Raw genomic sequence first — 11969 nt, forward strand, 5'->3', positions numbered from 1 at the left:
TGGGCCCTGTGACCGCCCCCACAGCTGGTGTTTTGTTACGAGCCTCACCAGAATGTAATTTCGTTCGTAGTCGTCGTATCCATCATTGTTGAATCCCTGAGATTTGTTGAAAAGTGCAAAGTACCACACTTCCTGCATGGCTGCGAGTTCTAGCTTCTCACGGTTGGTCAAGTGAGGGCCAAAGAGAGCCATGATTTCTGCAGACATGAGAATAACGACAACAGCTGTGTGATCCCAAAGTTGAGCAATTTGTAGGAAAATATTACAGGATTGGGATGTTTTGGCCAATACCAGTTATGTCTGTATGTATGTTGAACTTCTTTTGCACCGTACGTAGCCAATGGTGCCAAATGGATACGCAGGGGAAGGACAATAAACTAAACATGAAAAGTTCTAAAGAAAGTAGTTTTCAATCTAGATGATTTAAAAGTGTATAACTCCAATGGCTTCCTAATATCGGAAGTGCATCTGAAAGCGTGTGATGTGCTGAGGCCAGAGCACAGATAATCATCCCCATGCAACATGGCCACCATGATGCAGTCCCCCATGCAACATGGCTACCATTAAGTCCCGCATGCAACACTGCCAACATGAAGTCCCTCATGCAACGTGGCCACCTGGATATCACCCATGCATCATGGCCGCTATGAAATCTCCAATGCATCATGGCCACTGTGACATCCACCATGCAACATGACCATTGTGATGTTCCACCATTCACCATGGCCCTCTGTGACATCCCTCATTACTGTCTTTACCTTGCGGTGATTTGCTGCAGATGGAGGCGGTGCCCTCTGAGGACAGCGCACTCCACGTGGTGCAAGATTCGCCCTTACTCCTCGCCTCTCCAGCTCGGCTCATCTACACACACACAAAGACAAAGGTCCACCACGTAAACTTTAGCAAGATGTTGGTGAAAGTGCAGGAGGCGAGCACTGAGCCAGGATCTCTGAGATCCTGGGCTCCACAAACAGGAGGGTCCTGCCAAGATGTTGTGTCAGTTCTCAGCGTTGGGATATTTGGACAATATCTGATGTCACACTTGGATTTACAATGAGACACGTGTGGATTTATAGGACACACAGGTTAATGGCATCCTTCAAACTGATAAGAGAAGTGGGGCTGGGCCAGGACATGCCACGGCCAGGAGGAACAACGATGGCCGATGGTCAAGAAAAATAACGGAGCTGCAGCCAAGTATCGGAGCACGTTTGAGAGGACAGCTTCCAGAAAGATGGAGCGACAAAATCGGTGCTTGGTGGATTATGCCATTGCAGGATCGTGAGCGGTAGCAGGAATTCAGGGAAGGAGTCCTTCATCCAGTAGTGGATAGATAAAAGTACTGTAGATTATTCACATGTAGACAGGCAGGTACACAGACAGGATCTCAGGGGAGATACTCTGATAGATGCACACACTCAGGCAGGCAAGTAGATGTACACTGAGGTATATGGATAGGCGACAGGTCGCCACACGCAGAGTGGAGAGCACACGTCCATCAATACTTCACCACACGAGTCGAAGAGCCACACGTACCTCCATGGTAGCAACTTGCAGAGCAGGGTGCACAGAACTCACAGCGTCTCTCGCACAGTCCGGGTCTCTGCGTGCGGAGCAGGAGACGAAGGCGAGGATCACAAAGAGTCGAGGGGGCGTGAGGGCTCCCAGATCTCAACACGAGTCACAACGCGGGCTTACATCCGCACCATGAACCCACATCATCAACACAGACTCACATCATCACCACTTACAACACGTAATACAAAAACAACAACAACCGACATTCGCCACTAAGTAGGGGTGATGACACCACGGCGCCTGTGCCGGGCCAGGTGCACTTTTAGTCCACGTGAAGTGTCGAAGGCTGACAAGACGTCACGGGATAGACCCAGGTTCCAAAGGTTGGCTGAGATGACTGGTAGATACACCAGCTGTATCCCCAACTGTGCCAACTTGTTGAATTGTATCCGCTACTCGTTGTGAGCGTCACTCCTCTGTCCTCAGTTGTTGTTGGAAGGCGACTGCCTCCTACTGCCCGGTAGGATCCTTCACGAGCTTCCTCGTGAAGGATGCTATCCACACCACTGATACCAGTCTTCTGCAAGTCCACTCAGCTCCACATCCTCCCATACAGCATCAGTCCATATTTTGACAGCCCATGTCGTGCCCGTTTAGCCCCCTTTATGCAACCAAAATAAACTGCTTGGGTATGCCGGAGGAACTTACTGGTGGGAATGTCTCCAGATCTTTCAAGTATTTGTGAGCCCCTCACACAATCCAGCCTGGTTAAACCCAGGATGGATCGTACAATCAACAACACCACCAACAACACCACCATCAACACCACCAACACCAACAAGACTATCACCACCATCAATACCATAACCAAAAACATCACCAACACCACCCCCATCAACATCACCTCCATCAACACCACTAACACTACCACAACCAACACCACCACCAAGACCACCACCACCAACACGACCACCAACAACACCACAATCAACAACACCACCATCAACACCACCAACACCAACAATACCACCACCATCAACACCACCAACACCACCACCAACACAACAACCACCAACAACACCACCATCAACACCACCATCACTAACAATAAAACCACCATCAACATCACCACCACCAACACCACCACCAAGAACACCACCACCAACAACACCACCATCACAAACACCCCAACACGACCACCATAACCACCAACAACACCACCATCACAAACAACACCACCAAGACCACCACCATCAACACCACCAACACCAACAATACCACCACCATCAACACCAACAACACCACCACCACTAACAACAAAGATAAAGATCCCCCTTATAGCTGAAATAGACTGTTGGGGCAAGTGCTGTTAGCCAGCAACACCTATGAAGGGCAGAACGGCACACGAGGGGGTGGGTGGCCAGCACCACGCCCGGCCGCCTTTGTGTTTACACACACACAGACTCACACACACACAGACTCACACACACACACAGACTCACACACACACACAGACTCACACACACAGACTCACACACAGACTCACTCACACAGACTCACACACACACAGACTCACACACACACACACAGACTCACACACACACAGACTCACTTACACACACAGACTCACTCACACACACAGACTCACACACACACACAGACTCACACACACAGACTCACACACACAGACTCACACACAGACTCACACACAGACTCACACACACACACAGACTCACACACACACAGACTCACACACACACAGACTCACACACACACAGACTCACACACACACAGACTCACACACAGACTCACACACACACACAGACTCACACCATTTCTCACCTTCGCCAGATGCTCCCCCGACTCTCTAACGGACAAACTGCCTGAGGGAGACACGAGGGGGCGGTACCAAGTGACCACGCCCACTATGACGTCGCAGACCTAAGCCCCTCCCCCCCACCGGAGCCCCTCCCCCCCACCGGAGCTCCTCCCCCCACCAGAGCCCCTCCCCCCCATGCCCAACCCCTCGCCCCGCCCCTTCACCCCCCTCGCCCCGCCCCTCCCCCCGCTGCTACTTCCGCTGAGGCCGGGGCGAGTGGAGGCGGCGCTGTGCATTGTGGGTGGCGAGCGGACGGTTTGGATTCCCGCTCGCGGCCACCGTCGGCGGCTCGCTGGCTGGGCCTCCTCTAGGTCGACTCAGCCCGAACAAGGCGAGCACCTTGCACGCTGTGGACGCAGCAGCAGCAGCAGTGGCGGTGGTGGGGGGGGCAGAGGAGGCGCCTGCTGAGTTCACGGCCCTGCTGCTGCTGCTGATGATGAGGAGAGGCACTGCCAGATTGTGGCTGATGGGACGAGTTACATTTAGTTGTTTGTGTCTCTGGAGGGGCGGATTTGTTGTCGTGGCAGAAATGGCCTCGACTAGAGGCCGCGATGTGGAGTGTTTGGTCTACTCTTCCACGCTGGGCGTGCCCGCACTTTACCCCGATACACATGCGGGGTGTGAGTTCACTGGGCTTGCAATGCAGAGGTGCAGGTTCGAGTCCATTTCACACTCAGCCACTCGGCCACCCACCCACTCAGGAACTCACTCAGTCACTCACCCACCCACTCACTCACCCACTCAGCCACTCGGCCACTCACTCAGTCACTCACTCAGCTACTCACTCAGCCACTCACTCACCCACAGAGGGATAACGACCCTTCATGCAGTGGTTGTGTAGTATCTGCGTCAATGTTTTTGTTGTTTGGTTATGGTGGTGGTTATGGTGGTGGTTATGGTGGTGGTTATGGTGGTGGTTATGGTGGTTGTGGTGGTGGTTGTGGTGGTGGTTGTGGTGGTTGTGGTTATAATCATGGCTTTAGTTTTGGTTGTATAGGTGGTTGTAGTGGTGGTGGGAGGTTACAGTTGTGGTATAGGTTGTTGGTTGTTATGGTAGTTGTGGCTCTGGTTGTGGTGCTTGTGGTGGTTTAGGTTGTGGTTATAATTGCGGTTGTATAGGTTGTGGTTATATGTGCGGTTGTGGTGTATGTGGTTATATTTGTTATAATTGTGTAGGTTGTGGTTGTAATAGTCATAGTTGTGGTGTAGGTGGTTATGATAGTTGTTATGGTAGTTGTATTATTTTGAACTTCAATTGCACCCTACCCAGCCGACCGTGCTAATTGGAGGTATGGTTATCGTTGTGGTTATTTTATGGTTGTTTTGGTTTTAGTTGTGGTGGTGATTGTGGTTGGTGCAGGTGCTGGGATGGAGGACGCGTTCCGTGTCCTCTGCCCATGCGGCTCCAACAACGATTGCTCCAACCAGCACTGCCGCCCCTGTGGTCACATGACATTGCCTCCCAGCATTCCTTGCAGTCATTGATTCTCGGCCATCTTTACCTCCTGCATCTCTATAGGAGCTCTCGCTTCCTCCACACACTCTCCTCCTACCTCGGCTCTCTCTCCCCATGTCTCCATCCCCCCTCTTCTTTCTGGAAGGTTCAGGGGTCAGGAGTTGACTGGCTGCACTCTGACCTTTGACCTTGGCTGTCACCCGAGTGGGATTATCTAACAGCAGTCAACCCATAGTATCAGGATCTGTCCCGTGACCTCCTATACCTAGCCTGGAAAAGCAGTCAACCTGTGGCACCCATATCTGTCCTGTGACCTGCTGCACCTAGTATGGCACAGCAGTCAACCCATGGCACCTGGGTCTGTCCCGTGTCCTCCTGCACCTAGTATGGCCCAGCAGTCAACCCATGGCACCTGGTTTGTTGTGATGACATTACCGCCACGTAGTGGCGAATGGCGGCCATTGTCGTTGTGAGTTTGTGTGCTTGTGTGTAAGTAATGGTGATTGAGTGTGTGACTATCATGTCGTGTCTGTTTGAGTTGGATGGTAGGGGTGTGTTTATGAGGGTGAGTGTGTGTGGATGTTTGAGTATCATGGTGAGTATGTGAGTGATGGTATGTGACAGTGTGAGTTTGATGGTGATTGTATCATGGTGAGTGCAAGCAATACCGAGCTTGACTTATTTCTCTCCCCTCCCTTTACCCACTCTTCCCCCCTATCCCTGTCTCCCCCCACTCTCCCCCCACTCTCCCCCACCCACTCTACCTCCCTCACCTTCCCTGCCTCTCTATCTCTCTCCTTTCTCCCGTAACTACCTCGCCTGTTATACAGGAGGTCGTGGGTTCGATCCCTACCCTCACATCTGCTATATATTTAGAGTTTGCGTGTCTCCCTCTCTCCCCGTGGTCGCGTTCAGAGTGTTTGGTTTCTATAAATGTCGACGTGATGATAGGCCACTTCGTTGACCTATCATTTGTGGCATTTTCCCTTTTGAAGAAGAGCTGTGTAGCTCGTTGGGCATTACCTGGAAAAATTTAAATAGTTTAGTTTCCTCTTTTCCTCCTCCCTTCCTCCCTCTCCACACCCCTCCCCCCCAGCACAACAATAAGAAGCAGGAGGAGGATGGTTTGTCTCCCAAGCCGAGCGCTTCCGGGTCCACCTTCATGATCCTCCCTCTGCCCCGGGGGTGGGGGCGGGGAGATCCCCTCGCACAGGGTTACGGTACCCCACCCACATACACACGGGCTTACGGTGCCCCCACTACACATACGCACAGGGGTACGGTACCCCCCACTCACATGCCAGGCTATGTGCACCACACAGAGACCCAAAGACTCGCACATAGATGCATAGACTCACACAGACCCATTGACTCGCACAGAAACCAATTAACTCAAACAAAGACCCGTCGAAACACGGACAATATACTTGCACAAGACACATAGACTCACACAGACTCATCCACTCGTGCACCCACCCACTCAACGACTCGCAGGCTTACGCGCTCACCCAATCCCTCACATACTCACTCAGCCGCTCACTCAGAAACTCACTCAAGAACTCGCTCACCCATTTACCCACCCACTTGCTCACCCACTCGTGCATCCACTCACAGAATCACTCATAAACTCACCCACTCACACGCTCAGAAACTGACTCACAAAATAATTCACCCACTCACTCGTGCACTCACTCGCCCACTTACCCATGCGCGCACAGATTCACCCACTTACTCGCTCACAGACTCCCTCTCTGATAGACTCGCTCATAGACTCACTCGGTCAGACTCAATCACTTACAGACTCACTCAGAAGCTCTCACCCACAAACTTATTCAGAAACTCACTCCACCACCGACCCACTTACTTTAAAACTACCTCACTTATCCGCACCCACTCACTGACCTACTTACTCATCCACTCGTTCAGCCACTCACTGACCAACTCACTCACTCACAGACTCAGTCGCTCACTCATCCACTCACACCTAAACTCATTCATCCACCCACCGACTCACTCGCAACCATTAACTCATCCACTCAATAATTTCATCCATTCACTCATCCACTCACTCAACCACTCACTCATTCAACAACCCACTCACTCACCCACTCACTTGGAGACTCTCTCTCACCCACCCACTCACTCACCTCGCCCAGTCTATTAGCCACTCATTCAGAAACTCACTCACCTACTCACTCACCCACACAATCGATCAATCACTCATATACTAAATCACCCACCCACTCACTCACCCACTCACTCATCCACTATTCCACTCACTTAAGAACCCACTTCCTCAATCACCAACTCAGAATATCACTCCTCCACTCGCTCACCCATTTACTCACCCACTCGCTCACCCACTCATTCAACAACTTTCTCACTCGTGGGCTCACTTGCTTATCCACTCACTCATCCATTCACTCATCCAATCTCTCACCCACTCGCTCACCCACTCGCTCATCCACTCACTCATCCACTCACTCACAGACTGACTCAGAAACTCACTCACCCAAGCATTCACCCACTGACTCACTCACCCATTCACTCACCCATTCACTCACCCATTCACTCAACCATTCACTCACAGACTCACTCAGACTCACTCGCTCCCAGACTCACTCACTCACAGACGCACAAAGAAACTCACTCACCCACTAACCTATTCAGAAACTCAGTCAACCACCAAACCACCTACTCAAAAACTCCTTTACTCATCCGCACTCACTCACTAACCTATCTACTCATTTACTCAATCAGCCACGTTTACTCACTAACTCGCTCACTCATGCACTCAGAAAATCACTCATCCACTCACTTAGAAACTCCTACAACCACTGACCCACTCGCTCAAAAACTCCCTCATCTACTATCTCGCTCACTTTCTTACTCACCCACTCCCTCACCAATTCACTCGTTTCCCCACTCATTCCTTCAGTCACTGTCATTGAGCAACTCGGTCAATCATTATCTAATTCAATCACCCATTCACTCGGAGACTCACTCGCTCACTCATCCTCCACTCACTCACCCACTAACCCACTCAGAAACTCACTCAGCTACTCACCACTCATTCACCCACTCATCCACTCATTGAATAAATCACCTACTCGCCCACTTTCTCAGCCACTCGATCAGAAACTCATTCACCTACTCACCCACACACTCACTCACCCACTTACACTCGGGAGTGGGTGGTTTTAGAGTTCAGTGTTAATCATTGGGACTCCCATAGGGTTCAGTGTTGCTCACTGGGTCTCCCATAGAGTTCAGTGTGACTCACTTGGGCTCCCATCAGGTTCGTGTTAATCACTGGGTCTCCCATAGGGTTCAGGGTTAATCACTGAGGCTCCCATCGGGTTCAGTGTTAATCACTGGGGCACCCATAGGGTTCAATGTTAATAAATGGGGCTCCCATAGGGTTCAGTGTTAATCACTGGGCCACCCATAGGGTTCGGTGTAATCACTGGGGCTCCCATAGGGTTGAGTTAATCACTGGGTCTCCCATAGTGTTCAGTGTTAATCACTGGGGCTTCCATAGAGTTATGTGTTAATCATTGGGGCTCCCTTAGGGTTAATGTTAATAACTGGGACTTCCATAGGGTTCAGTGTTAATCACTGGGGCTCCCATGGGGTTGAGTGTTAATCACTTGGTCTCCCATAGGGTTGAGTGTTAATCACTTATAGATTTGAAGCTTTCGTGACTGCAAGGATTCATACTCTTAGTTCTTTCGGTAAAGTCATGTAGGTAAAAAATGAAATTAAAATTTTTACCTACGTGACTTTACCAAAAGTACTAAGAGTATGTTAATCACTGGGGCTCCCTTGGGGTTAAAGTTAATCACTGGGTCTCCCATAGGGTTCAGTGTTAATCACTGGGGCTCCCATAGAGTTCTGTGTTAATCACTGGGTCTCCCATAGGGTTCAGTGTTAAACACTGGGTCTCCCATAGAGTTCTGTGTTAATCACTGGGGCTCCCATAGGGTTCAGTGTTAATTACTGGGGCTCCCATAGGGTTCAGTGTTAATCACTGGGGCTCCCTTAGGGTTCGTTGTTAATTCTAGATTTGAAGTTTTCGTGACTGCAAGGGTCCATACTCTTTAGTTTTTTCGGTAAAGTCACGTAGGTTACAAAATAAAATAAAAATAAATTAAATCACGACGTTTCGGAGGCAACACAAGCTTCCGTCTTCAGGTGGCACCGTCACAGCAGTAATTTTGCTGTGACGGTGCCACCTGAAGACGGAAGCTTGTGTTGCCTCCGAAATGTCGTGATTTCGTTGTTAATCACTGGGGCTCCCATAGGGTTGAGTGTTACTCACTGGGGCTCCCATAGGGTTCAGTGTTAATCACAGACCCATAGATTCCTAAAACCCTAACCCTATAAACACGTAAGCCTCTACCCCTAACCCTCAAAACCCCTATACTCTGAAAACTATGACCCTCTAATCCCCTTCACCCTTAACACCCTAACCTTTTAATCCCCTTAACCCTTAAACCCCTCACCCACTAAACCCCTATGCCTCTAAATCCAACCCCCTAACCCTTTGAACCCCTAACTTTCTCCAATCCCATTATAAAGGTTTTTTTGCAGTAAGATCGTGTAAATATAAATGTGTCTTAAAACCCGTCACCACCCGACACAGCCAATTAATAAAGTTTGTCACGTGAACAAAAAGTGCCAATTAGTTTCTATTTTAGCACATCGGTGTGTTGGAGACTAACCCAAATACACCTTTATTATGAATAACCCCTCAACCCCATAACTCCCCCTGTGCCACCCCCCATGTCCTCCCTCACCCCCCTCACCCCCCCCCAGCTGCTACTTCCGTTGAGGCCGGGGCGAGTGGAGGCGGCGCTGTGCATTGTGGGTGGCGAGAGGCTGATTTGGATTCCCGCTCACGGCCACCGTCGGTGGCTCGTGGCGGCTCGCTGGCTGGGCCTCCTCTACGTCGACTCAGCCAGAAGAAGGTGAGAACCAAGCACGGTGTGGACACATCAGCAGTGGCGGTGGTGGGGGGGAGACAAAGGAGGCACCTGGCCCACAGGTGCCTCCTTTGTCTCCCTCCTCTCTCTCCCCGTGTCTCCCTCCTCTCTCTCCCCGTGTCTCCCTCCTCTCTCTCCCCGTGTCTCCCTCCTCTCTCTCCCCGTGTCTCCCTCCTCTCTCTCTCCCGTGTCTCACTCCTATCTTTCCCCGTGTCTCCCTCCTCTATCTCCCCGTGGCTCCCTCCTCTCCCCGTGTCTCACTCCTCTCTCTCCCCGTGTCTCACTCCTCACTCTCCCCGTGTCTCACTCCTCTCTATCCCCGTGTCTCCCTCCTCTCTCTCCCCGTGTCTCCCTCCTCTCTCTCCCCGTGTCTCCCTCCTCTCTCTCCCCGTGTCTCCTTCCTCTTTCTCCCCGTGTCTCCATCCTCTCTCTCCCCATGTCTCCATGTCCCCTTCTCTCTAGGTGGTGCAGGTTCAGGAGTTTACTGGCTGCACTCCGACCTTTGGCCTTGGCTGTCGCCCAAGTGGGACTGTCGCACAGCAGTCAACCCATAGCATCAGTATCTGTCCCATGACCTCCTCCTGCACCTAGCCTGGCACAGCAGTCAACCCATGACACCTGACTCTATCCCGTGACCTCCTCCTGCACCTAGCCTGGCACAGCAGTCAACCCATGGCACCTGGGTTGTTGTGATATCACCATCATGTAGTTGCAAATTACGGCTGTTGTCGTTGTGAGTTTGTAGGTTTTTGTGTGAGTAATGGTGCGTGTGTGACTTTCATGACATGTGTGAGAGTAGGTTGGTAGGGGTGTGTATCATGGTGAGTGTGTGGGTGTGCGAGTATTATGGTGAGTGTGTGGTTGTGTTAGATGGCTGGCAATGTTGATGGGTGGTGATGATGCAAGGCTTGTGCTCGAGAATGGCACACTGAAACTAATAGTGGAGCAGATTGACAGTGGAGCAGAGCGCAGTGGAGACGTGGGGCAATAGAGCAGAGGAGCAATGGAGCAATGAGGCAGTGGAGCAAAGGAGCAGTGGGGCATTGGAGCAGTGGATCAGTGGGGCAGATTAGGGGTTGATTTGTCGTGAAGAAGGCGAATCACCTGAATATGTGCTCTGAAGAAGAACCATTTCCCAAAACGTTTCTTTTTATCTATTTGTCCTTGTCCCGCCGCACACACAGCCGGGACACCGCACACACAGCCGGGACACCGCACACACGAGCCAAGGCACATTAAACCAACCCAGGCAGCACTCGCAAGCAATGCAACGTTACGTTGTGTCCTCATGAGTTCAATTTCACAAAGTTTATAGTAACAACAACAACAAAAATATTGATCCTAATTCTTAACCGGGTGGCCTTAAGACTTAGCACGTGCAGGTGTTGTTCATTGTCTGCACCAGACCCCTCCAGCAGTCTCATTCTGGGTCAGCTGCCCCTTACATGTCCTGGAAACCATGGCAAGGTCATCGCATGAGGACCGCCTGGATGAAAACCAGCATGGAAGGGGCCCAGTGTGGGGCCGGCTATGCTAATGGAATAGCCCCATGTGTGTGTGTGATGTGAGGTCTCCTGGCAGCAGTCATTCTCCGCTGCAGTGCTGGCATCTGCTGCTCAGTTTCATTCCCCAGCTGTGGTCCCAGTGGCACCGTGGGTCGTGTGGTGATAGCAGTCACGGTTGGCACCGATCCACGACCACCACCCCTACTGGGCGGTGGACCTGCCTCCACAAAGTAGCATGTGGCGGAGGAGTGAGGTGAACGCTCTCGCCATGCGAGCGAGGCCCCCTCGCTTCCTCTTCTTTTCGTGCATCTCCACCTGCACCTCCTCCATCTTCTCCTCTGTCTCATCCTCCTCCATCCCCTCTTCTTCATCCTCCACCGCCATCTTCTCCTCTACCTCCTTCTCCTCTTCCTGTGCCACCCCTGTCTTCTCCATCTTCTCTTCTTACACTCGCACCATCTCTTCCTCCTTCATCTCCTCCTCACCCTCTTGCACCACCATCTCCTCTACCCTCTTCTCTTCCTCCTCCACCACCACCATTGTTTCCGCTTTGTCCGTAGTCTCCATCTCCTCCACCACGACCATCTGTTCATCGTTTGTTGTCGCCTTGTCCTCCATCTCCGTAT

The 11969-nt window shown here is 51.4% G+C and overlaps 1 protein-coding gene across 2 annotated transcripts in view; it reads right to left on the minus strand.

Annotated features, from left to right (window-relative positions):
• Positions 1-3449, minus strand: part of LOC133340113 (dual specificity tyrosine-phosphorylation-regulated kinase 4-like) — a 15195-nt gene extending 11746 nt beyond the window's left edge. Inside the window, exons 1-4 of one of the 2 annotated variants that reach the window (XM_061548172.1) lie at positions 3361-3449; positions 1537-1603; positions 759-861; positions 49-197 (exon numbers count right to left, since the gene is read on the minus strand). In XM_061548172.1, the coding sequence (XP_061404156.1) occupies positions 49-197; positions 759-861; positions 1537-1542 (258 nt within the window). In that variant the 5' untranslated portion in view covers positions 1543-1603; positions 3361-3449. The remainder of the gene's footprint in view (positions 1-48; positions 198-758; positions 862-1536; positions 1604-3360) is intronic. The other variant, XM_061548171.1, reaches the window with a different exon arrangement.
• Positions 3450-11969: the final 8520 nt, after the last annotated feature.

This window comes from Lethenteron reissneri, unplaced genomic scaffold (assembly GCF_015708825.2).
Source record: "Lethenteron reissneri isolate LAM-NWPU_2019-01 unplaced genomic scaffold, ASM1570882v1 scaffold_77, whole genome shotgun sequence".
NCBI lineage: Eukaryota > Metazoa > Chordata > Hyperoartia > Petromyzontiformes > Petromyzontidae > Lethenteron > Lethenteron reissneri.